This window comes from Cryptotermes secundus, unplaced genomic scaffold (assembly GCF_002891405.2).
Source record: "Cryptotermes secundus unplaced genomic scaffold, Csec_1.0 scaffold572, whole genome shotgun sequence".
NCBI lineage: Eukaryota > Metazoa > Arthropoda > Insecta > Blattodea > Kalotermitidae > Cryptotermes > Cryptotermes secundus.
In genome coordinates, this window is record NW_019725849.1 from 1 (window position 1) to 27764 (window position 27764).

Sequence of the window (27764 nt, forward strand, 5' to 3'; positions counted from 1 at the left end):
TCTACTTCAGCCTTGCAGTCCATAACAAGAAATTCTAGGTATCTGCAGTGCTGCCAGTATGGGCACCCTGCGTCGTCCATCAACTATCACGACAAAGGTTATTCGTGGTTTTCTTCAACCCCTTAAAGCTAATGCCTAGATAGTACGTCTCTCAGGCCACAATTGCTTCCTTCCTGATCCTTTCCAATCCATAAATCATCCTACCAATCTACGCTATGCAATCAAGATGCTGACCGCAACGTAAAATTACCCACAAAAAATGTTGGAGGATTCCCCCCCCCCAAAAAAAAACGGCTTTTGCATGTCGTTTTGCCCAGGCATGCAGAAGCGAATCGTGATGAAACCTGTCAAGAGATCCCAGCACAAAATCAATGTATTGTACACGTAACCTTGAAGATATGAAAATTTCCCTTCGTAGTCTCTTACGTCACGTGATATTCTAACCACACTGGGCAGGATAAACGGATTACTGTTTATCAGACTTTACGAAATTACATGATCCATAACATATACAACATACTTTTTCCGTAAATATTCTTGTGGTTCTTGTGGTTATGATTTTCTTGGTGGTGCTGCTTCGCAGTGGGCAAACGCTGTACTAATCACAGAACCAACAGAAGCCGGAGAGTGGTGTGCAGGTGATTTTGCTGTTTGGTTTTTGAGGCATGTAACTTATGTTTATGTATGTAATCTGGGTGTTCTGTAGGAAATTATTACGTGCACACGAAAGACGTTCTATTGATACAAATTTTTATTCAGCCTATCAGAAGCAAGCACATTTTAGAGTTGGTTCTATTTCGCTGTTGACAGTTTCAATTGCAACATAAAAAGTCTGCCCTCTTGCCGAGTGTAATGTTTCTCTTAGATTGGTTTTTGAACTTTGGCCATCTTCCGGTATTCAGAAAACTAGAGAACAGCGTTTCAGAAACTGGACATGCTTCTGTCCTCTGGTGTGTGGGAGAGATTCCTTTGGGAGTCAGAAAAAGCTAACCTCAATCACTGGACGCCCAGTGACTGAGGTTAGCTTTTCCTAGTCTCCTCTCACCTGAGGACGGAAACATCAAGATTCCATAACGTTGCGTGCTTTAAAATACCGGACGATGGATAAAGTCCAAAATTCCCATTAATTCCGAGTGGGATCCACCATCAACAGAATCCTTTAGCATCTAGATATGTTCACAATTTATGCCCTTTCTCCCCCTTTACACATATAACTGCAACTTATCGAGTAAGTCGTGAGATGTGATGGTTTAGGGTGGTCTGATTGAAGTTGTAATGCATACAAATATAGTCGTGCAATATAAATCTGTAGATTAGGTTTACTGTGTCTGTGTTGTAACAAGATGTAATCTATTACTTGGTTACCAATGTTTTGGTAGCATTAGGTTCATGCAAAATGGGTGAACCCAACTGCTTTCAAAACTCAAGTTACGATCTCAGACTACACAACACCTCATAAGACAATGAGCTTAGACTCTGCTGTGAGAACAGTCATAATTGTTATGTTTCCTTACAGATTTTGGCAACTATTCCCAGTTATATACTGATACATTTATTGGAAATAAGATTTTATATCACTAGGAATCTTCTAAGGGAATTCCTTTACAGCCCACAAAATGTCATGTGACAGGCAAGTTGCAAGGTTAGAAAGAAAAATATGTTCTCTTGCAACAAGCATTCCAAGAATTGTACTGCAGTGAGTTGAAGAAATATTTCCTGCTGTGAGAAAGCATGGTGAGTGCTTTGTGTTTGTGTGCACAGAAGAGATTTATCATCATTTGTAAACTATCATGGTCAATGAAACTAAACATTTAAGCTTGTTAGTTTTCATAATCCATCTAATGAGTTTTTTCTTATACATGGTTGTACACATTACTACAGTCTGGTGTACTGTGTAGGAGAGTGATCAATTAAAGGAGTGATATAGGTACATCACATAGAACATGCGAGAATGAGAAATTCATACAAATATTTGAGCAGAAAACATGAAAAAAATAGACAACTTTGGAAACCTGTGTGCAAATGAATGGATAATATTGAGGTAGATTTTAAAGAAATAATTTTGGAGGGTTTGCACTGGGCTTGTTTGGTTCAGGATACAGAGCCATGATGGCCATGTGTGAACACTAATTAACTTTTAGGTAGTGACCATTACTTTCTCAGGACGGTCACTATGCCATGAACATTATACTTTATACTGATTCTGAAAGCTGTAGAGAAGAAATCTGTACAAAACAGTTGTTATAGGTTAGATGTAATGAAAAACAGCCACACAGAATAGAGCCCATGCTTGTTGCATGTAATGGGGTTTACAGCCTTGATTGATGGTTTTACAGAATTATACAACTTCAGAGAAATATGTACTGAATTCATGTGGTGAGACATACCCAATATCTGATGATGCAGATCAGGCCATGAATATAAAAGCTGAGGAAGTTTCAGACACAGAAAAAGAAGAGGAACTTGTCCCAATAACATTTGTGGAAATAAAGGCTGAACCTGAGGTGAGATGTATGTCTCTGCATGTCCACTGTTAGGTATATCTCACAAATATGCAGAAATGCTGGTTGTCTTTCTGGTTTACAGCTTTATATCTCTGCACATGAAACTCCTGCTGCTGACTGGATTTGATGAGCTTGTGGGAACCATCCACAGTGAATCGAGAGCTAGCCAATCACAGGTAAGGAACCAGCCAATGCTAAGCAATGGCTAGGTCATAGCCTGTGATTGGCTAGTGCTCAATTCACTGCAACTAGGTTTTAGATGGCAATAGCTGTCTCTTAAGACAGTTGTAGGTCATTGAGTATTGCTTGTGATGTACCACTCCCATTTTCTTTTAAATAGCTCTAATATAGTTGAAATTAAATACTGTGTAAACTGAATTTGATTTGCTTCATTCTGGTCAGTCACACTAACAATTACAAAAACAAAAACAACTCTGTCCAGTGTGACTATTTAAATTTTACCACTTGAAAACTCAGCACCCTTACATGTTTAGATCCTTACAGATCATCTTCAGAGGGAACATCAATACTTATTCGGAAACCACTATTACAATAGGTGTTCTGAGTGCTAAATTACATACACACATAATGCCTGAGATACACAATGTACACAATATTCAACTTTTCACAATCACAGCAGCCTTCCTGGTATTAAAACTTCTGAAGTTTTTTAAAAACTTTTGTTAAGTTAAAATTTATAAACCATGCAGGTTCGTGTCACTTCTCCTATCGTCTTTCTTGGAGGGGGCTGAACTTGTGCCGCCTGTCTATCTTGAGAAGGAGATTCTTGGTAACGTCCATGTTTGTTCGTGGCTTGCTGTGTTATTTACTCAACACACAAAACAACGCAATCACAAAACTTTAGATACACAGACCATGTAAGATGTATAGAAAACAACACTGAGGAAATGGCATTCTCTCATGGAAAATGGATGTAATCAAGCACACACAAAAAAGGGTCTATTAATCAGTGTCAAAGAAAATTTCTGCATGTAGAAAAAAAAGTAAAGCTATCCCTGTAACAGGCTGTGGAGGTCCATATGGTTGTAAGACATTAAGGCTCCCTCATTTTATAGACAGTCAGCTCACAGATGGCAGTGAGGTTGTTAGCCTTATGTGCCAGCCACCCTTCAGTGCCCAAGATTCCTGTACTCATTTCTGTTAGAGGCTGAGTCGACCCCAGGGACATAGTGCGGCTGGAAGGATTAGGTCAATTGAAAAATCCAGTGACCTCATCAGGAATCCTACCCGGGACCTTCCGGCTTGTACCATAGTGCCTCAGCCAACTACGCTACTACGTGCCCCTAAATTTCGTGTACATATACAAAAACAAAAAGATAAATTTACTCATAGGTGAACAAACTGAAGACAAAAAATGTTCTATTCAATATAGTATTTGGACAGTGTAACACACATCACAGATCTTCCTGCCAGTACCACCCCATACAGTGACCACAGCGGCAGCACTGCACATGGCACACAATAGCAAATGATGGACAGGAATGAAAAACTCATAATAAATTTGGTGACCCCCCCCCTTCACAGGCTAAAGAAAAATAACTGATTACACCATGTTATGTTTGCAGACTGCAAGGCAATGAGGCATCAGTCACGTTCTGCACAAAGTCTGCTTAGAAAAGAGGAACACTTACAGAAGCCAAAAATCTATAAAATTACACACACCATCAGCAATTATACTTAGGCAAAGCACTCACTACACTCTCAGCTACTTAGGGTTTTAAATGTTGTCTAAATACATGTTAATACTAAGAATGAAGGTATACTAACCAATCAGCTCTCTAACATATAAGCCACTCATGGTCACCCAATAGAACTGAAACATGTAAGACGAATTTTATCTAATAAATAAGATTGTAACAACTACATGTTATTTACACCTGATGGCGTTTGTTACTTAAACATCAACATAAGTATGACAACTAAAGTGTCCCATAAGAATTTGTAAAATGACATTTTGTAATTAAAAGTAGCATGCTTGTATGAATCTGTTGGGTTGGAGAAACAAGGATAAGACAGTAGAGGATGAGCAATGCAAAATACAACAAACAAGATCTACATTTGCCGACAGAATAAAGTCATCAAGTAATGCCACTAGTGCTAGACTTCGTGCAGCTCAAGAGGTTGCTGAGTGAGTGAAACAATTTGCATGAGAAGGAAAGAATGCCCTCTCTCAGTGGAATCTTAACAACTGAACATCTGACCTTTCCAACCTGATTGAGTACACCACCTTCTGCAACATGACAATCATATGACACATACTGTAAACACGTTCTTTGTAGTCTGAGCCTTTGTTATCCATTTCCCTGCATATACAGGGCAAAATCAGCGAAAAACTATATATGCCAGAATGCCCCACATTTCCGAGGATTACTTCAGTGGACTGCGAATTTCCCAAGAGAAAATGGTTCCCATCAGGAGTGTATGTACCATTTTGTCCAAATCTCCTGCCCATGCAATCTGTCATTTCTTAACTCGGCAGTTATTGTTATTTCCTTTTTTGATCCTATCCACTGTTAATCAGACACCTATTCATCCTTACAAATGCAAAATTTTATTTAATTTTGTAATTTGTTAAATAATGATACTGCAACTTAACTTCTATTGCCTCATGAAGACCCATACATGCTGATGGGCTCACAGATACGCGCGCACACACATAAGGGCATGTGCACTTTCTGTCTCCCCTCTCATGCCTACCCACTTAACTTCTCATAGCACTGGAGTTTAAAACTCATTTCTCTTTCTACTAGGATTTTTCATGTTATTTCCTTTGATTTTCCAGAGCACTTTGAATGAACTTGAACCTGTACTTGGTGATGAGCAGCAATATTCTCATGATGAGTGTGATAAATCATTCAATGACAGGGGTAATCCGAAGAGGCATCCAAGCGTGCATAGTGGAGAGCAGCGATTTTGTTGTGATGTGTGTGGTAAGTTATTCAATCAGCACAGAACTCTAAAGGAACATAAACACGTACACAGCGTGGAACGGCCATTTAGCTGTGATGTTTGCAATAAGTCATTCAGTGTTCAGAGTTATCTGAAGAGACATCAACGCGTACATAGTAGGGAGCAGCCATTTTGCTGTCATGTGTGTAATATGTTATTCAGTCATCAGAATAGTCTCAAGAGACATCAACGTGTACATAGTGGGGAGCAGCCATTTAGTTGTGATGTGTGCAGCAAGTCATTCCGTGTTCAGTGTAATCTGAAGAGACATCAACGCACACATAGTGGAGAGCAGCCATTTTGCTGTTATGTGTGCAATATGTCATTCAGTCATCAGAATAGTCTCAAGCGACATCACCGTGTACATAGTGGGGAGCAGCCATTTAGTTGTGATGTGTGCAATATGTCATTCAGTATTCAGAGTAATCTGAAGAGACATCAACGCATACATAGTGGGGAGCAGCCATTTTCCTGTGAGGTGTGCAATACGACATTCACTGCTTCGAGTAATCTGAAGAGACATCAACGCACACATACTGGGGAGCAGCCATTTTCCTGTGAGGTGTGTAATATGTCATTCGGTCACCAGAATAGTCTCAGGAGACATCAACGCATGCATAGTCAGTCATCACAGTCATCTGAAGACACATGAACTCACATAGGGATGCATATAGTACATCTTAAGAGCTGTAGAGATGGGTTTAAACTAAAGGGGCAGTATGTGACTTGTAGCAAGCCACAGAGTTGCTTTTCATAAGTCACACAGTTTTATTCTCTGTAGGGTGCCACAAAATACTGGAGTTGGTTACAGTTGCTAAGCTTTCTGACTGACATGGGAAGTGAACTGAGTTCCATGGCACAGAAAGTCAGTGCATATCAATATCTGTTTAATATTGATTTTTGAATGTGTATCAGATCCTGTATAAAGAGTAAACAGACATGACATTTGCCTACAGTTGTGAAGTTTAGTTCAACTGTGGAAGCTAATGATTAGCAGAGTAGTTACTGAAACTGATTGACATCTTGTAAACTTAATTCTGCAAATAAAATTGAAAGGATTCTGATGATGGTGTATGCTGTACAGAACTATTAGGCTTATTTTGGACTCTGTCCATCGTCTGGTATATATAAGACAAAAAACCGCAACGTTTCAGAGACTGGATCTGTCTCCGTCCTCGGGTGGATGGGGCAGGATAGACCTACTCAGCTGGGTCTGTTAGAAAGAGCTAGTCTCAATCACTGGAACATCATTCATCATGTACTCTCCATTATCATCTATGTTCTTCTTTCAAGCAGACCTAGCGTCAGTTTGTGTTTGTGCTCCTTAATGCATACTTCCAAAAGTCTGCTCATTACCCATTTCTTTGACTGGACAGAATGCTGAGGGACTGATTGCAAAGCAGAATTTGTGCCACATGAAACTGCCAGATGGTTCAGGTGTATCATTTCAGCTGTTCTGTATTCACTTACCAAGAAATGGTCACTTCACAAATACTTGTTACATAGCAAACTTAGAGAATGAACACTGTTGATTCTTCCTACATACCCCTGATCGTATACAGACATTGTGAAAGGATAATGGACCCGGTAATCCAGTTGGTGAAAAGATTTACTAGCATTTGACTTCCACAATATCTTCTTCCTGATTATCACTCCCACTTATCATATGAATTAATAACTCTGAAACTGTAATACAGAGGAAATTGTTCAATACATGAAAGGTTCTAACTTGTTGTAAGCCAAACAGGAAACAATCATGAAGCAGGCAAACAGAGCTCTGGTTTTTAACTTAGTTTGCTCTTCACCCATGAAAATGGAGGCGACACGCTCCTACGAGATGTCAGTTGACTTTCAGTGGACAATAGGGCTTTATATCCCAGTAGCTAGAATTCTTTGTAATTACTACTGTGAGAACTTCAAATCCTACTTACTCCACATATGATTTGAAGCTTTCCTGGTGACAATATACGAGTTCCTCTCGAGCAATCAGCTGTGTCAATGTAGAGTTGGAGTTTGATGAGACTGCCTTTGTCTCCATCACTGGGAGATGATGAGTGTTAAATTCACATGCAGTATTTAAACACACTGCTCTCGTCCATCTCAGTCTGGACCATGTGGGGACAGGACATCAGTCACCATCAGAAGACTCCCACCGTTCCTCACGCAGTCTGTTATCAGTACTCCATGCGCATACACTGCTCACTACATGAACCCATCTTGACTTAAACAGAGACAGTCTCTGAAATGTCAGGCACCAACTTGCCATTGATACAGCTGACTGCCCAATAAGATTACATTGTATAATACGTTTCGATATAAAAGTAAGCATTTGACATGGCTCAATCAGTCTCATTTCACACATTCCATTAGCTGGGAAAAGTTGTTCAACAGTCTGACATTTAAGAGTTCTCGCAGCAATGACTGTATACTTGTATATATGAAGACTACTGTCTTCTGAGATGTGACACTATGTGGTGTCTTTGAAAATATCTGCAATTCATCAAAAGTTACACGTGTAAAAAAAAAGAAGAAGAAGAAGAAGAAGAAGAAACATGTTTGTAATATATGTCGCCCATAAAATCACACAACTCTAGGCAGCCACTTTTCTTCCGGTCCAATTATGTCATTCCTGATTACACCAAGGAATATAAATTCTTGTAATGCCAGATACAGCACCATCTACAATCACTGATGCTCAACTGAACCGGTAGAATTAATCCAGTCAAAATCAGCGCTGTACTTGATGGCAGCTAGTAATATGGTGCTCAACTGAATTAGATGAGTCACCTCGGTCTCTTCTCAGAAGGATAACTGAGAGACTTCTGTATCACTGTATTGCTAGACTTACGTGAAGATGCTTGTTGGTAACATCAGTTGAGATATCTGGCATTCCCTGCATGCAGCACATTTGACATCGTGCAACAGACATCTAGCAATGAAACCACAGACATGTGCAGAACATTTCCACTCACTCCATAATGAAAATGCTGCCAGGAGCATCATAGGGGTTTCCCTATCATGACCTGTGAAGAGAACAGGTGGAGAAATATCAAATTCTGAGTAGGGATTGTTGCCCAGAAGATGTTCTTGTAGCCAATATCAGCAATCATCCTCATAGTGCATTAGAGTCAGAGGTTAACAGACCACTCATTAGTCTTAATGACTGCAGTATCTGCTTCCTGTATAAACTTCTTTGTTTAATGACAACTGTCAATATCTCTGACAATTTAGCAGAAAATAATATGGCACTTAGTGAATAATGATTTGGAGAAAATGTGGAAGGAAGAGGGGTCACACGTACTATACTGGAATTCACCTGGTGGGACTTTGTAAAACAGTCCCTCAAAGCAAAAATAAAATAAACTATATATATATATATATACATTTATACAAGAAAGTACACTAAAATGCATGAATTATTCAGATTCTGCTATAATATTTTTATTAAAAACTTAAAGCATAACAATGTAATATTAAAACTCACCTGATGAGAAGGTTGCACTTGTTTTACTGCTGCAAGCTTCTTGATCCTTGGACTAACTGAAGAAAGAACACATTAAACATCTCTACACTCTTAGGGTACTGGAGACAGCAGAAGTAACAAGTACTGGATAATCAGAGCCTACAAATCCAAAAACAAAGAAAACTCTGTTTTGATGCCCTTGTCATTTTTTTACTGCCATAAATTCTTCTTGGGCAATTTCTAGTATTTCATCAATGTTAAATGTTCAGGGAGATTTAGCCAGAGGAAAAAGTTCATTGTACATGTGGGAAATATCTTGAGAGTTCTTCTTTCAGACTGAGCAAAGGCACTTTATGGTAGTAAGTTTTCATCGAAGCCTGTGCCACTGTTCCTGTCTCCTAGGTGATCAACCAGAATTGGAAACACGTAAATCTTTCCTTTGAATTTTGGCAACCACAAATTTACCTTCATTTTAAAATATTTAATTTTTTCATATAAATTTATGATGTATTGTGTCATTGATGGGAATTACTCAGTTAATTCAACACATCAAATATGTACATATCTGCCAATTACGCATTTTGACTCAAAACGAAGTTTCATTCACATTTTTAATTTTTTACTAAAAAAAAACAATTATTCATGCAAGTCATGTATGCATTTTAAGATTTTGCTCTAGGAAAAACTACCTGACCTCGGTATGAAGCAACAATTGTGTTCATTCAGCATTCATTTCAAAGCAAGGCTTGCTGAACATTCTTTAATTTAAAGCACTGAATTTTATAAAGTATACTGCCCGAATGGCAAGGAGCAGAATTTGTTTCACGGTAAAATTTCGGCTTCTAACACATGTCAATGGATCACACTGTGTGTGCTAATGGATTTAGGAGCAGTAGTTTTCATTAATGTTTAATATCTGAAGTGCACATATTGGTACACTGAAAGGTACAGTCATTGAGGCCAAAGTACACATAAGTCAAAGTCAAAATCACGTTGCGACTGACGGCCAGTCAGTCAGTAAATCTTGGTGTCGAGCACACTCCTGGGGCTCACAACCAGATATTTATTACTGTTTGATAGTTACGGTATTGTTCTTCTGGGGCACCCTCTCTAACAAGAGGACAGGTCTGTCTTCTGTACATGCTGCTGGCCCTTGCCAGCGCAGTTTTTCTCGGGTCCAAGTCCGTTGGGACTGTCTCAGATTCGAGACTTCCCTTTTCGTCGCCTCCTACGACTTGCAGGGTCACGGTGGAGGTATTCAGCCCCACCTTCACACGGGTAGTCAAAGTACACATATTCATGCACTCGGGCATTTAAACGCAGCTAGTAGAAGTGCACGCACAATTCTAAAGAATTATTTTTAAATGTAGTAAAATTCAGTGTACATACCTTTTTTTAATCTGCTTGATGCATATATAGGATAACCCCCCCCCACTCGTCATCTAACTGGATCTCACCTTTTTATGGTACTCGTCGAAGCACCTGCGAATGCACAGTCCCGCATCACATTTCTTGCACTTCATCTGCCTTTCAATTTCATAATCTTCCAAATGACATTTCATTGCCATTGTATGATGAAATGAAACTACGATATTCAAATGTACTGTGCGCTCACAGAAAACTGAATACACTCTGTATCTTAGCTACAATGCAAGCGTTTTGTTGCCACCATAGAAAAGGCGATATTTCTTGCAGTTGCAGTGGAAGGATTAGGACTGATATATGAAACAATGAATTTCCTCTCCGGTCTCTTGAATTCCCATACATTCACTTTTCTATCCCTCTAGTCAACAGAGTAAAATAACTGAAAACTGTAGCAAAAATGTGAATCTTACAAATGGAATAATAAGAGGTGGTTTTGTGGTTCCAGCTGTTTTACGACAACGGAGACAGTGGAGGTATGTGAAGTGTTACAAGAAGGAATGATTTTATAATGCAGAACCACTATGTGAGGAAGTGGGAAACTTATTTATACAATATGCATAAGAAAGAGTAACTTTTTTGGCAACAATCGGAGAATGCTTTTCAACGCCCAAAATCCAGTAGCAGCTGCAGGGCTGAAACATATTGTATGTAAAATGCATACAATAGCTTATCATGCAACACTGTCATCACAATTATTAGGGAAAAACAAAGGGCTAACCGCCTGGTAGTACCAGGGGATTGTTCTATGGCATGCAGAACATCACCTTCCCCATTGGCGCTTGTGTGACTTCAGGGTCTACCAGTGTGTCATACTGGGCTACACAGGACCTGTCCCTCGCTGATGATGTTCCAGAGAAATTTATGTCCTGGGATTTGGATGCCATCACTTGTCATTTTACAGCTTATGGATGTGCCGTGGCTATGCTTCTCCATACAGTAATATTTGTCAGTTCGGTGAATGAATACCCCACATTCTGCACCACTGTTTGATACATAACATGTCTACTGTATTGAATACCAGGCCGTGAAGGCCCATAGGGTTCTGAGACGTTGAGGGTCCCCATTTATCTAGACAATCGGCTCAAAGATGGCGGTAAGGTTGTCAGCCTTACGCGCTGGCCGTGCTTTACTCCCCAGGAAAAGTATTTAATTAATTCCTGGTATTCATTTCTGTTGGAGGTTGAGTCAACCCCAAGGCCATAGTGTGGCTGGAAGGATTAGGTCAAATGAAAAAATCCAATGACCTCACCGGGACTTGAACCTGCAACCTTCCGGCTTGTAGCATAGTGCCTAAACCAACTACACTACTGTATGCCCCCCTGAATACCAGAACAAAAATATTAGTGGCCTTGCAGGTGTCTGTACGCTGAATGCTGGCTTCATCTGTTTTGCAGTGCTGCCTCTAGTTGCCATATCTCACTAACAAAGTGGTTTAAACCACATATCCATATGAACATTTTTGCTTGCCTATATATGGAGAACATATTACTTATACGAGGTGCTATTGGAAAGTTCCCTGACTGTTATTGTTGTAATTGCCTCGGTGAAAGATGAGAAGGGAAGCCAAGGTCACACTTCCTCATACCTATTGCATCAGTCAGCCACATGACACCACGCTGTGAACACGCATTGTTTTTACACAAGTGCTTTTTTGACTTAGTGTTTCATTTTGTTTGCAATGGATGGCAAAATCAAGCAATGTGTCTGCATCAAGGTTTGCACAAAGCTCGGTAAATCTGCTACTAAAACACTTGAAATGCTTTGTGAGGCTTTTGGATAACATTCTTTAAGCTGGACAGCGGTTTTTGAATGGCATTTGCGTTTCAGGACCGGTTGAGTGTCAGTTAAGATGACAAATGTTCAGGGCAACCAAGCACCAGCAAAACAACAGAAAATGTTGAAAAAATATGAGAACTCATCCGTGAAGAACATCACTGAACAATCCATGAGCTTGCAGACACCACTGCGATCAGTTATGGAGTTTGCCAAGAGATTTTAAAAGAAAATATGAACATGCACCATACTGATGTGAAGTCCGTTCCATGACTCTTAATAAATGATCAAAAAGCAGTGGCATGTAAACGTGTGTCTTGAGCTATGAGAGAAGGCTAACGAAGACCCAACTTTTATCTCTAGGTCATAATGGGTGACAAAAGTTGGATTTATCCAGAAAATAAGCAACAATTGTCACAGTGGAACGGCCCACAATCACCGAGAGCAAAAAAGGCATGGCAGGTCTGGAGTTCAACAAAAAGCACGCTCATTGTTTTTTTCCAATGTGAAGGAGACTGTTCACCGTGAATTTGTTCCTCCTAACACTACAGTCAACTCTGACTTACTGTGACATTTTGAGATGCTTGAGAAAATGTGCACCAAAAAAGACCAGAACTTTGGCACCACTACAACTGGCTCCATCATGACAATGTGCCCGCCCACACATCCCTGAAAACCAGAGTTTGTGACTAACAACAACATGGTTATCATTCCCCATCCTCCCTACTCACCGGAATTAGCCCCCCTATGATTTTGCTTTGTTTCCCAAATTGAAAATGAAATTGAAAGGCCAATGCTCTGAAATGGTGTCTGACATCCAAAGGGTACAAACAGTACTCAACAGCATTAAGGAAAATGACTTCAACGGTGCTTTTGAAGCATGGAAAGAATGATGAGATTGCTGTGTGTTCCGAAGGAGACTATTTTGAAGGAGATGGCAGCCAAAATTGAGTACGTTAAGCCAGCATTTCTTTTTTGACCTAGTCCAGGTGCTTTCCGATAGCACCTTGTATTAAGGTATGTAATTAAGATACACTGTATATGGTCCTTTGACACTACTGTATTCTTAGTCACCTAAAGGAATCAGAACAGGAAAGGTTAATACATACATTTGATAACAATAATTGCTGCAGAGCTACTGTCTGAATTATGAACATACTTGCAAATTTAGTATCAAATTACTTTTTGTGATTATCTTAAAAGTAAGGTAAAGGTAAGGGCTACGCCATAGTTCAAGTGGTTAGTTGCTGGCTTCCCAGCGTGGCGGCCCAAGTTTGATCCTGGGTCTGGTCAAGTGGGATTTGTGGTGGACAAAGTGGCACTGGGGGCAGGTTTTCTCCGAGTACTTTGGTTTCCCCTGCCAATCTTCATTCCACCAACTGCTCCACAATCACCCTCACCTATTATCTGGGGCTGGTACAATAGGCCAGAAGTGGCTGCAGTAGAAGGGACTTAGTCCCACCCCACTAGCAATAAATAAAAAAGGTAAAGTTGTCCCTGTGCTTAACTAATTAAGCACTAAGCCATGCAGACATATGAGGGAGTGGATGTATACGAGTAGACACGTTTTCTTGACCTCAGCACTAGTTGGAGGCGAGTGGTCAACTTCACACCCCAGCCACTTTACTCCTGGGGAAAGAGTCCCCATTACCCATTGGACAGGAGGCTCAGTGGGCCGCAGACCCAGTCTGGATGACGAGAAGAGAAAATTCTTGACCCTACCGGGACCTGAACTCCAACCCCTCCCTTGTCCAGCCCATAGCCAGTCGCTATACCGACTGCCCAGCATGAAAATGAAAAATTGCTGTGGTTACATTCTAAAAGTATAAGATACTAACAAAAATATGTTATTTTCATGATGCTTCATTTACAAATCTGACACACTTCTCTTATCACATGGATGCATTTAAAATAAAGTACACATCTAAAATTGCTGCCAGGACTTCCATTCTCATACCCATGAACAAGAAACATCCAATAAACATCTCTACAATTATGTCAGTTATTCCATCCACAGCAGCTGTCAAGATTCATGCACCATCTGGTTGCGAAATCCAGTCTCTGCCAGTCCTAAATATGAGGCATACTCAAGTCCACTGCAAACTATTTGTAGAAAAAATTATGCGGACTTCAGGAAGTTCCAGTGAATTCAGCCCAAGATAAAGGAAGTTCAAAACTCATTATTCCACTAAAAGCAGCAAAGAGAAATTTTTTTACAAATCACATAACCAATTCTGCATAGATGTGCTGATCCCATACAAACTGATGATGCATTCTGGTGAGAGACACCCAAGCACTTACAATATTTTATAAAAGTATAAAAGAGTGGCAGTGCAACATTACAGTAAGTCTCAAGATGGGGGTGGAGGTGACGGAGCTGACTTGATTAAAGTCACAAAGTCATGCAGTCGCTGAATTGACTTCCTGGTTGTTTCTTCTGATTTCAAAAGTTCCTTCTGGCTTGCAGTTTGAGCCTACAACAAAACATTTCCATCAGTTAAGAAACACGAGTGAAGGAGGTTACTTAATATTTTAATGTTCATTTATCAGGGACCAAGTCACTCCACCTGCCTCCTCAAGGTAATGGCATGTAAATGGCCTGCCTTTAGTCAGACAGATTGTCCTGGCTGACCTGGTTCTGCCCTAAGGTAAGATGTGAGCTACCAGGCCAGTGCCTGCAGAGCATTAAGGGAGCATGGTGAATGGTGTGCTACAAGGTGACATCACATTGTAAGCTAACTTTTCCTCCAAATCAGAGGCTCTGTGGGGGAAGGGTGGACTGACAGATTTCCCTGCAGCAGTCAAAATCCCAGGGGCTGCAATGAGGGTCCAGTGACAGTCAGGCCTTCTCTCATTGGAGGCAAGCAACCTGACCACCAAGAACTGGACTGGCTACCAGAAGCAGCAGCCAAGAGGAGGAAGGCTCGCTCTGGAGCTTGGATGTGAGTCCAGCCTGCTGGCAAACAACATAGGTGGACCAGGGGTTTCCCCATTGTCAGTATTCTGGCGAAAGAAAATTTCTCCCTTACACTGCAGGTCCCTGCTGTGTGGTTTCCTGTTGCTGCAGTGAGGTCTTTCTGCATCAGAAAGTTTGGGTTACTGTGTCTTCTGCTGCCATGGTAATAGCCAAATCTTTCAGAGATCGAGTAAGCTGCCCACTTAAGGGAAGTTCGAAAGAGATCTGGTGATGGGAATGAGTAATCTGACCATGAGGAAGAATGACTGGAAAGCCTAGGAGTGGGGAACTGCTCTTGGTCATGGATCCAACTGGTACTAGTGGTGTAAGATCTCCTATCACTGCAGAAAGTGTCACAGGTGGCTGGAGTGTCCCTGCTGCCACTCCTGCAAGCTGGATCTGTCTCCCTCTGTGTTCTGCTCTTGTGTTGGTGTGAAGAGGTAGCCAGAGTCTCCCAGGGGCTCTGGTGAGAGTCCACTGGCAATGAGACTAAAGATGGGTATTGGTGGGAGTGAGTAATCTGACCATCAAGACAGGCTGGTGGGGGAGTCCCAGTCTCAGTGGGCTGCAGCCTCAGCTAGTGCTCAATCACGGGTTTAACTGGAACCACATGGGGGCTGTGTTGTCCCTGTAAAAGACAGGGGCAGCCAGAGGGTCGTGACCTCCAGTGCAATAACTAGTGAAGATACAGCAGACTGGGAAGACATCAAGCATATTTGCAGTGTGTGTAGATAAGTAGTTACATGTTAATAAGCATTCAGTAACTTCAATATTCAATCCAAACCCTGTGTCTAGTCACTAAAATATCAACAATACTGTAGTGTGCACAGCCACTGCTATGCAATGACTGTGAGATGGTCTCAGTAAACATGTTCCTGTTGCTAGGCAGCTGCAACACTTGGACTACAACAATGGAAATCAGGGTGTTTTCTATGTGGTCCAGGCTGAAATGTTACGAGCAGGACAGTTTGAAGCAACGAGTTCATTTCTGTATGATTCCGGAATTTTGTTACAATATACAATCCAGTTTACCTTCACCAACTTCATAAAATTAAACATGCGTGCTCACTATATGTAACTTCATATATAAAGACCACACTACGAGCTTGATGGATGGAAAAGGTCACTATGGACCACTGGTAAGTGCTCTGACACATCTGATTTATGAGTCTACTCTGTCATTCATTTCTATATATACATAATATAATCTGAGAAGAACCTATTAAATTGGTACAATGTCGATATGTCTTCAAAATTGCTCCTATTAGGTGGGATATTAATGTCATTACTTTTGAAGGCCACTTGGAAACCATTTTAAATAGGATCTTCAGTGAGGACCTGTGCACGTATTACTACAATTATAATTAATTATAATTATCATGGAACAGACCATTATTCTTCCTGTTAACAGTCTCAACACTATACCAACTGTTGCCAGTAAAACTATGCCTCCTTCCCACAACATGGTCGACAGAGATCCTCTTGGAGGTTTCCGTTTTAAAATTACAGCATGAGACTTTCAGATGCATAAAAAACAATGCTACTAACTGCCAACAAGCTCTGTAGGTGTAACATTTACCGCAAGAGCAGCAGTGAGCTCAGCAGCCCTCTTCTCCAGTGCATCCTTCTCAAAGTTGAGCTCACTGTTATGACTTGCCAGCTTCTGCTTCTCTGCCTCTCGCTCTGTAATAGCAATGAGAACTATAACTGCCGCATCCTGGTGTATACAAATAAGAACAGAAAATGTCAGATTTGAAGCTCTCACATTGGTGGTTATGAAGAGATCTATCTTCTGGGGTATAACACTGACATGACTATACAGAGTGTATCTGAAAGGTACGGACAAACTTCGGGCACAAGTTCCACATAACAGAACAAAAAAAAAAAATGTTCATAACATGTGCCCAGAATCATTTAATTTGTGGGTTAAAGATGAAAGAGTACATTTACAGCAAGTGCTCCTCAATGGACATCTCAACACACCTCATCATGGAATGCCGCACCCATTCATATATGCTGGGGCAGTTGTGGAGAGTCTGACAGGCATCAACACTGCAATGGTGAAATACCTCTTCATTGTCAACAGAAACTGCACACACAAGGATTTTTAGGTGTCTCCAGATTAAAATCTGGCAGGCATGGGGGCCATGCAGTGGGTCATCCCGTACCTGTCCATCACACATGACAGAAGCAACTGAGAACATTTATCACAGCATGGCTATGGCGTGCCACAGCACCATCATGCATGTACAGTATTCCTTCAGCTGTAAATCACAAATTAAATGTGTTCCAGGCACATGCTGATATGGACATTTTCTCTTGTTTTGGTATGTGGAACTCATGCTTGAAGTTTGTTGCACCTTTCAGTTGCACCCTGCATAATGACTACATGTCATGTCCCAAGAACAGAAACAATTGAACTATTTGTATATTATGATTCATTTTGTAGGGACAGTCTTCAAAGTGTAAGTTCTTGTTGTGTTCATAGACAGTTGATGCTCTACACTGTCAGTTTTGTAGATGTTACTGCTGTAGCACATCTGAACCTTATAAGGTCATCATCAGGTAGCAACTGTAGCATTTAGACCCATTACTAAGCAATGACTCTGTAAACAATGCCCAGTGCTAGGCAACAGATTCCCAACATGCACCAATGAATTAACTGGAGAGCAGTGTTCTCTACGTGGTCCGTGCAACAGCTGCATGATTCAATGGCAGGACTGCTGGAACTGGTGTTTTCTATGCAGTTCTTGCTGAGGTGTTATAAGCAGGACAAGTCCAGAGTTCAGTTAGTTGTGTGACATGGACATGGACGCTGAGGAAGCTACAGAACTGGAAGATGTTTCCAGGCAGCAACTAGTGAAGATACAGCAAACTGAGAAGGCTTGGTGCATGCTGTAGTGGATTGTGAAGTATGTCAATTAGCAATAACGCTCTAGTTACTTGTAGTTACAATCTGTTAAGTGGTTAATAAATCCAATTACCAATCCAAATCCTGTCTATAGTCACTGATACATGTGATAATACTTTTATGTAACTGCTGCACTGTACTGCTTTATCTAGTTAACTGTTATAAAAATTGGTTAAAATTAGCTCTTATTATTGTTCAGTTTTGTTGGAATTAGTTAAAACTTATTCCTTTTCCACTAATACTCTGTGTTTCCAGCACGCCACAGGTGCTCGGATTGTGTGCGGAGTCTTGTGGTATGGAGCAGCTGTGTTGTGTGCAATATCTACATTCAGTATGACGCATTATATTGTGAATATATACCATCATAAGATTAGTCATGTTTATTAGTTAATGTATATGTGTTATTTTCTGTATTTGTACTTATGTGCGGTATTTATGAAGGTGGACAGTTACTGAGAGTGCTGCATGCTTGACACTGGTTTTATCTGAAGAAAAAAAATCCATGTATGTACAAAAAAGGCCTAGGCAATGCCCATCCTGCCCTCTACAGCACATTCTTATAAACATTTTATTCTATCACAGCAGTCACCCTACAATTTTTTAACATCTCTCTTAAATTAACTCTATTACTATTACTAAACACATACTGTTAATATTTTGTGCATATACTTCTTTTTATTTTTTTGTTAATAAATTTAGGAATTTTGTTTATGATGTAACAGACGCCTTGCACAAACCATTTTTCCTCTAGCCTTAAGAGCTCTGTAACTGACTTTGGGTATTCGTTTTTGCTGTTCTCAGATAAAATGCTCATCATTGTTGCCCCTTGGTCCTCGTACAGTTTAGAGTCCCAGAAGATATGTTCCTCCGGTTGCAGCCCATCACCACATTCGCATTCGGCCGTGGGCACAAAGTTAAATCTACTTAAGCTTGCTTTAAGATTGGAATGGCCTCCTCTCATACGGCTTACTGATACGAAGGCACAATGGTCCATTTTTATCCTGCGCAACCATAGAGACAAGCAATTCCTCTAGTACCTTTCTCCTCTGTCCCTTTTGGTGTTTTGACAGAAATTGGCTTTTTCCACTGGGCTTTAACGTCTGCCACTGGTAATAACAGTTGACTATATCTGCCTTCTTTAATTGATTGCTTTGCCCCAAATTCAGCTCTCTCATTAAGTTCAACTCTACAGTGCCCCGGGATCCAATAAAATTAGATTTATTTTCAACACGATTCCAGTCTTTCTATTTTGTCTTTAAGGATCTGAGTAATATTCAATTTGTTCCTCATTGTAGATGAGTTACTAATTCCTTTAGCATGCTTTCTGAGTCCAAGAAAATAATGAAATTTTGCTCTGAGTATACGTTTTCCATGATTTCTAGTGTTCTGCCAATTGTTAGTGCTTCCACTGTGAAAGCTGACACCATCTTAGCTATCCTGAATTTCCAGCTAATATATTTATTTCTGNGGTGAGGTCAGCTGCAGTAAGTTCAACGTTACGAGTTATCATAACAAGGGGTTGTTGCTATGCCTTTGATATTCCATCCATTTTGGCGGTTGTAGNTTCTCATTTTTTCTTGGAAAATTGTTTTGAACTCCTCGTTGTGATCCTCTGCTTCCTCTATTTGTCTTCCCTCATTGAAGGATACCCTGGCCTCATAGAAGAGGCTATTGTATGTGTAGCTGAAGGCTAGGGCACAGTTCCCTGATTGGATTAAATGACCGAGAGGGGTTATGAATGAATGTATGAGGGGTAGGCCTCCTCAGCCCTTGTACTGCGACCTACAGTGGTCTATTGTGCTTCACTAGAGGGGTTACCTCTTTATAATATTTGCTGATCAGTGGTTGTTCATTTTCTCCTCTCTCTGGATAACGAACTATAAGTGATACCAGTGTTGTGTTTCAATTATGTGCTGCTATCTGGTGTGAAACTAGTGTAGCATTTCAAACATTTGGTTATGGCTATATGGGTGTCACTCATATGTAGCAGCTCAGTACCATGCAGTAATTATATAAAAGTACCTACCAAATGATGACCTTTAAAGGTATAAACATGCCACAGAAGTACCATTTATAAAAGTGACAACATAGCACACCAACAGTCTATGGGGACAAGAACTTGTACCTTGAAGACTGCCCCCTGGAAATTCACTCGTTAACCAGCGCAACAGGATGCTGAAATACAATATCTCTACATCAGCCCACAACTGACATCCATACAACAATCTATCCTTGTAATGGAGTCATTCTGAGGTTCTCCTCAGTTCTTCCAAAGAAACTGTACAACAGTACCATAAAGTCATTGTTAGGTGACTCATTGAGAGAACCTGCGTCCAGTTAACCCAACTTTGTGAGTCAGGTGAAGTGAGTGTAAGGTGAGTGAAGGGGGAAGTGTGGTTGCAAATGACAGTAGATGGGACCTACAGATTATTAACACTGCTCTCAGCAAAGGTCCTGGGATTTTTTACCCGCTCAAAGTTTTATCTACGAACATAAAAATCTACATACTGATCTGACCAGGCATACACTCAAAAACCAGAATTCAGGATCTGACTTTAAGGCCAATCTTAACAATAGCTGAACACATTCTATTTTCTACATGAAACCAAATGTGGAAAACAGCAGTGCAACTTCAACACTTCTGCTCCAACCTTCCCATGACGGAAACTAACAATCAGGTACATTATAGATAGCAGTCCTTACCCTTCAGGCTGCTGATGGAGCTGATCTGCTTAACACTGCACTGTGGACATTGGTCACCATCCGCTGCACAGCCCATGTGGTACTGTGCACTGCAGCCACTGCATACATTCAAGTTACCTGGCATAAACAAACAGCAAATTAATAGTTACACAGGGAGCCAAGACATCTGACAGCTGTGTCATTGTGAAGTCAGTAAATTTACATATGCAGAAGGCTTTCATCCAAAACATGTGTGTCTGTTAACATTCTGTGACCAACCAGTTAACACTTTTGTCCTGTATTTGCAAGGTATCCAGTTCAGGTCTCTTCGAAGGCACTGATAATGTCTCGAAATAGATTACAACCACAACTTCTTCAACTCCCTATAATAATAATAATAATTCTATTACTTCACAACAAATAAAACATGGCAGCTGATACAGCACTGATATACAAGACTGGAAAGCTGCAATCTGTGCCATACAGCATAGCTGCCAAATGCATTCTCTACACCCTGGCATTTGAATGTATGTAGATTTCATGTAGCTCTAAAATCTCTTACTGTGGGTAATTTGGTTTCTCTCATTACTATGGATACTAGCATTAGCACAATTGCTGATATTATGGTTAATATGCCATCTATGTTTACCATGGGGCATATAGTAGTGTAGTTGGCTGATGCACTATTCTACAACAGATGGTTGTGGGTTCAATTCCCAAAAAGGTCACTGGAATTTCGATTGACTTAATTCTTCCAGCCAAACTATGGCCCTGGGGTCAACTCATCCTCTAACAGAAATGTGTAAACGGTGGCTGGTGCATAAGGCTGACAATCTCATAGCAAACTGTCTAGATGTGGGAGCCTCGACCCCTACGGGCCCTCAGCCTGTTACATGGACAGCTTTATCTTTATTTATGTAAAGAGTTCAAGAAACTATTTCAACACAAATAAATATAGTTACATCGGCAATATCGAATTCATTTCTAAAAAAATTAATAACATAAGAAATAAACATTGAAGAACCTTGGTCAAGATTCAAAGAAAGTATAATACCACAAGCAATGTCACTTTAGTGCATGTTCAGAATGTGACATCACTTGCCAAATATTAAGGTTGTGTGTAACAGTTTCTGGCAGAGGGACAATGTGAATACTGATTGTTCTCTCAACCAAAATTGCAATAAATTGATACCTGAGTTCTGGAAGATCAGAAATGTCTTACACTAAATGCAGGTTATTTGATAAATCAAAATTAATCAGGAAAAATATTCACTAAATACAATAATGAGAACATTAAAATGGAATTTTACTGTATGTGGTAAACACATCAGACACACTGTATTACATGTGTCAGTACCAATCTGAACAGTACTGTCATTCGAGGTCAAGGCTTGACCTAGATATTTTGTACAGTGAGGTCAAATGATATGTACAGGGACACCAATAAACATGATGCAACAACTGAGAGGTGCTCAGCGGCTCCAGAAACTACCCACCCTTCACCATTCATAGTAGCCAGCTGAATCCAACCCACTCACCTGGCTTCCTGCACATCACACACACAGCTCTCTGTATCCTCTCTATTGTGAGTGAGGCTGGCAACCCTGGAATTCGAAGTGACAGTGATCCTGCTGCAGTCGTCTGTGGCAATGCTGTCCTCTGCTGGGGACCAGCTGTACTCTCCTGTACTGAAGGCAGTGGAGGTTTCTCCTCACGATGGGGCTCAGCCCTCAAACTGCGGGTCAGCTGGCGTGTCGGGGGTGGTACCCCCGATGTGAGGTAGCTGTTCTTCTTTCGCTTCTGAAATCAGTATGTACTGAGTAATATAATTATGTAAATGCGAGATGCCTCAACAGCATTCCTTTGAAAGGCAACGCCACCTTTCCCACAAGCAGTACTGTGGATCAGAAACATCAGAACTGCAGAATTTCAGGGTGTGAAAACCCATACAAGCAAGTGAGCATGTTCAAGCAGCCCTAAGTGAACACACAGGGTTAATTCATGATCAGCCCAATTTCTGTGTAGGATAAAATAACCTTTGGAATTTACCTGGATATGATAGTGAACCTTATGTTTCAGTAGAATTGCACACCATTACAGTTTTGTGACACTGTCCTCTGAGCTCTAAATGTCCCATTTACTGACCAGTGGACTGGAAGGTGGGGGGGATGATTCTATGTGAAGTCCTCATTTATCACAATGGACTACCCCTTCTGGGTTTGTGTTAAGAGCACAGTTTGCAGTAAGCACTGTTGTGACCTTGCATGGGGTACATCTGCTTTCTGTACTTTTTGTGAGTACCGAGATCTTCAGTGAAGTAAAACATCACTTCAATATAAGCAGAGTTGTGAATGGTGCTGATACTGAGTCCAACTTCGACACACTCATTGCTGTACAGAAATAGTGTTGCATGTCTGCTGTAAGATGGAATAAGTTAATAAGAAGAGGCATCCACTACTAGGCTGTGACATAATAATCAGTGATGCAATAATGGAATATGTCATGCCATGCGATGTAACCAATGGAAGCACTGCTTGGAATGGTATTCTCTGTGGGTCCATGCCAACAGTGACATCATGAAACAATAGAGGAATCGTGGGAAGTGGTGTTTTCTGTTAGGTCTGTCCTAAGGGCCACTGGGACAAGTGACTCAGTTGAGAACTCACAGCTTAAGTTGGAGGTCAGCACTTGGAAGCCAGTTAGTTCAGCTAGGGAGTTGCAGATGAAAGGTGTCGGCCAGTGGGGACAGGAGCCGTTGGACATGGAAGTCAAGGATGCTGCATTGTTGGTAGCTGCTACCAAGCAACATGACTTGAGGACATTAGTCTGTAATAGTGATCTGTAAAATGTAGTCATGGGCTATAAAAGTGTCCAATATATATAGTTATTAATCCAAAACCCATCTATACCCACTGAAACATGTGATAATATTAACAAATAAAATTGACATTCTTTCTAAAACAATCTGTATTATTGGTCTATTTAATTCTGTGTCTTCTAACCAGTCTCTTCCTTGTGGTTTCCCCAGTATGTGACAGAGTTCTCCTAAAAATGGCTGAAATCGTTTTTCAGACATATTTTCCCCTTTGTTTAAATCATGTCAGCCTTTGGCTCACTTCTAGGAGCATATGACACAAACTGCAGGTAATGAAACTTACTGATATTTCCCAGAAACTCCCATACACAAACTGTGTGTGGTTTGCAGTGCTACGCCTCTTCCTCTCCACTCGGCGGTTCTGTAATTCAGACAGAACCTCTCGGGTCACCAAACCTACAACATACAAGCAATAAGCACTCCAAGCCTCTCTGGCAGATTGTATAATACCATATTACTTTGAACATAAGACGCATCCAATTTTTAAATGAGGGGTTTAGGAAAAAATTATAAAGATGTATTTATTTCAATGAGTTTATTTACAACACATCAGTTAAAATAACAAAATATTTAGAACAAATTTAAAGCAAAAAGTAACGGAAAATATGTGAGAATGAAATGGAAATTTAAAATTTTCACTATATGCATGTCGCGTATCGGGGGTATGACGCGACAAATAACTTCTCGCCGTATTTTATATAGCGAACTTTATTTCACATCCGCTCTCACAATCACTCAATATTACAATCTGACGATTACTGCTATCTGCAGTATCACAAATATTACACTCCAAATGCCAGAATACAACTGACTCAGTACAACTCGACTCGGCGATATCCACGGTATAACGGTTACCGTACAACTCTGAACTCTGCGGTAGCCACACTAGCACTGAACTCCTAGCTGCGGTGCAATTCCTTATATATCCGCCGTGGTGCCTGGTACGCGCCACGTCACAGTAGGAAGCCGTTCCGTGTCACCGCGTGACGTCACCGCGGAGGNTCGTTACCGCCACGCCCCTGTGGCTTGAGTCGCCACGTTGCTGCTGGGTAGGGAGGGGGTCTCCGTTCCGCAACATGTTACATATGCATATTCAATTCTCTCTTTTATTTAATCAGATAGTTCATCCAATGATACTTCAGTCAAGCTTTCATTTTCTGAATGTGAAGCACCCTCACCACTTTGTTCACTATCATCCCAAAGAATGTCATCTTGCATTCCACATTCAGCATCAAAGAGTACTTTAAAAATGATTTTAGAATAATATTACCTGGTACTTCTTCCTAAAGCTTTTGATATCCACTCCACTATTATTGATGCCAATGGTCTTTATACTTTGCCACTAGGTGTCAATATAGAGTTGTCTTAATTCAGCCAGGATTAGATGCTTGAATGGTTTGTTAACTGACACATCAATTGGTTGTAACTGACTTGTCATGCAATTAGTAATTATGACTAGATCGGCATTTTTGTTCCTTAGCCTATATGTGATTCCATCAAAGAGATGGCCACAAAATGGCCTTCATCAGACTACCCGAGCATCTGATTAGCGAAGAATCTGCCTGTGCATATCAGGGCAAGAAATAAGAGCAGCTACTTCTGGAAGGCAACAAAATACTGAACAAGGCCCTCAGGCAGAACCTGAGTCACCAGTAGGATGTCATGAGTTAGTTGCAGTTGAATGTTAGCTGCCATCCAGCAAGGACGTGAGCACAGACCTATTGTTGGGAGCTGCTACCTAGCAATGCCTGGTGAAGACACCAAAGGTTTATCACCAGTAGGATGTCATGAGTTAGTTGCAGTTGAATGTTAGCTGCCATCCAGCGAGGACGTGAGCACAGACGAAGTATACCTACCATTGGGAGCTGCTACCTAGCAATGCCTAGTGAAGACACCACAGCTTTAATGTTTGCAGTAGTGATTTGTAAAGTATGGAGATTAGTGATAGTGTTACAACGATTTGTAGTTACAAGTCATAAGAGTCCAGTTAATCCAATTATCAATCCAAACCCCATGTCTAGTCACAAATACATGAAAACATGTTGGGAATTCAGTAGCTTTGATGGGAGCATAAAATCAGCTTATCTCAATTACAGCAGAAGTCATGCCACTTTCCCTCAAACAACTTGTATCCAAAAAACGAATTTGACAACTTTGGGTGTCTGCTCTCCAAAATCCTGCAACCACAATGCAGTAAAATTTGGCAGGAATACTGATCTCCAATGGGACTACAATCCCAAAGAAAATCATTCAATTCTGAGAGGTCAGGTTGTGACCTTTGCTGATCTGGCATGCAATGACTTTGTCTTCAATGTTATTATTTCTGGCTTGTGCAATGAATGTAATAGTGGACACTCACCAACTGCACTCATGAACTGCAACTTCATGGCCAGGCTGGGGTCTCCCTCCATACCACTGCAGCACTTGGCCACTACTTCATCACGCTCCCTCTGCGAGTCCTCCGAGTCTTCAGACGTTGTTGAGGAGGAGGTGGATGACACTGAAGAAGGGCGTACAGGCCTGCAGCAAGAGAGTTACTGCATGACACCAGTCATCTCTGGCAAGTGTGTCAGACACATCATGAGAATGAAATTCTTTACTCACGTGCAGGGAAGCCTCTCCCGGCTCTTCGAGCTGCTACTGATTCCCAGGGACAGGGCCATGCTCTTCGCATTGAGTGTACTGTTGGTTGAATTTGCTTCCAGCTCCTTTCTTAGCTGCTGAACAAGTCGTTTCTATAACACAACCCAATGTCAGCAGCTTCAGTGACATTCCCCACAAAGCAGCACATTCTTAACCCCAGTACTAGGTCATGACCACCCAATGGATGTGTCCTATGGTACACAGACATTCGTTGGTGTCTCCACCTTATCGTGGTGAGGGGGTTTGAGTATGTCAAGGACCCTGAGAGCTATACCAGCGGTAGCGTAGCTACTGGCAGGGCCTCCCTTGCTGGACAGGTAAAGGGTAGGCATCAGACAAAGAGAGACACCAAAAACTGACACCGGAAGCAGCGTCATCAGCAGCGACTTGAAGCACAGAGCAAATGATGCTTCAGATGGTTCAAGTTCATATAGCTTCAGGCGTGACCAGAGTACTGCGATGTGGAAAGCAAATGGAAAAACTACCACATTATCACTTTTCCTGGATAGTCTCTTTCCAAAAACAGAAGATCGCATTAAGTGGAGGAACTGTTTTGGAAGAGACTGTGGATGTGTCGTCTGGCAGATTACTGATGAATGAATAAAGACAAAAATCTCAATGTCACTGCTGACAATCTGAACTCAGCTAAGACTTCATAGCTCAGTAATCCATTTCACTTTACTGGAACTTCAAATTAAAAGAAAACAAAATTTACACAAATATATGGAAGGCAGACCTGTGAATTGATCCCTCTATAGTTCCTTCAAGCTGTTTTGCTTCCCTTTCCAGTGTACTACCCAACATTTCACATTTGTTTACACTGACCAGGAGGGCTGGAGGGGAACACAATAGTAGGAAGGAATGGGGAAGCCTTGAAATCTATCAATGGAACTTCTTTCTGTGGCTTCAATATAGCACTGGCTTATGTGTCTGCCACGAAACATCAGGATAGAGAGTCATAAATATCTGTATCATATCAACCCCTTAACTTCTACTATGCCAGATATATCATCCCCACTGCTGCTGGGCTTCAAGGTTTTGCAGGACTGAAGTTTTATGGCCAGCATATGATACTGAAAGTTTTCTCAACAGTTTCATATGTGGCACTGCATGGTACTTGCTAGCAACAAGCCACCTCAATTTGGCCTATGAGGAGGCCAATTTGTTGTCACTACTGCATTGCTGTAAAGCAATGAAAAGGTTAATTCTCTATCATGAATAATACCATTCAGTATCAGATTCTGACATTTTGCATGGTGGTACATCTACATACCTTTAACCTGCATTTCTGTCTTTAGCTTTCAGTTTGATGGCAATAATTATTGAACCACCCAATCTTTCTGACACGGACTTACACTTGGGACCAACAAAAGAAACCCAAAGCTTTCTGACACAGACTTACACTTGGGACCAAAAGCAGAAACCTAAGCTTTCTGACACAAACTTACACTTGGGACCAAAAGTAGAAACCCAAAGCTTTGTCACAAACTTGAACTTGGGTCCAACAGTAGAAACCCAAGCTTTCTGACACAGACTTACACTTGGGACCAAAAGCAGAAACC

General features: G+C 40.9%; 2 protein-coding genes across 2 annotated transcripts; one reads left to right on the top strand and one right to left on the bottom strand.

The window, feature by feature from the left end:
- Positions 1-574: 574 nt before the first annotated feature.
- Positions 575-6539, top strand: LOC111863744 (zinc finger protein 239). Its single transcript, XM_023850329.1, has 4 exons — positions 575-638; positions 1517-1734; positions 2337-2504; positions 5308-6539. The coding sequence occupies exons 2-4, from the start codon at positions 1732-1734 to the stop codon at positions 6124-6126; spliced, it is 990 nt and encodes a 329-aa protein (XP_023706097.1). The 5' UTR covers positions 575-638; positions 1517-1731; the 3' UTR covers positions 6127-6539.
- Positions 6540-13727: 7188 nt separating this feature from the next.
- Positions 13728-26314, bottom strand: LOC111863754 (PHD finger protein 21A). Its single transcript, XM_033751204.1, has 7 exons — positions 26164-26314; positions 25919-26079; positions 23843-23955; positions 22223-22484; positions 20706-20822; positions 16671-16774; positions 13728-14609 (listed from the first exon to the last, which is right to left on the bottom strand). Exons 1-7 carry the CDS (start codon positions 26220-26222, stop codon positions 14487-14489), a joined length of 939 nt encoding a protein of 312 aa, XP_033607095.1. The 5' UTR covers positions 26223-26314; the 3' UTR covers positions 13728-14486.
- Between the last annotated feature and the right edge of the window lie 1450 nt (positions 26315-27764).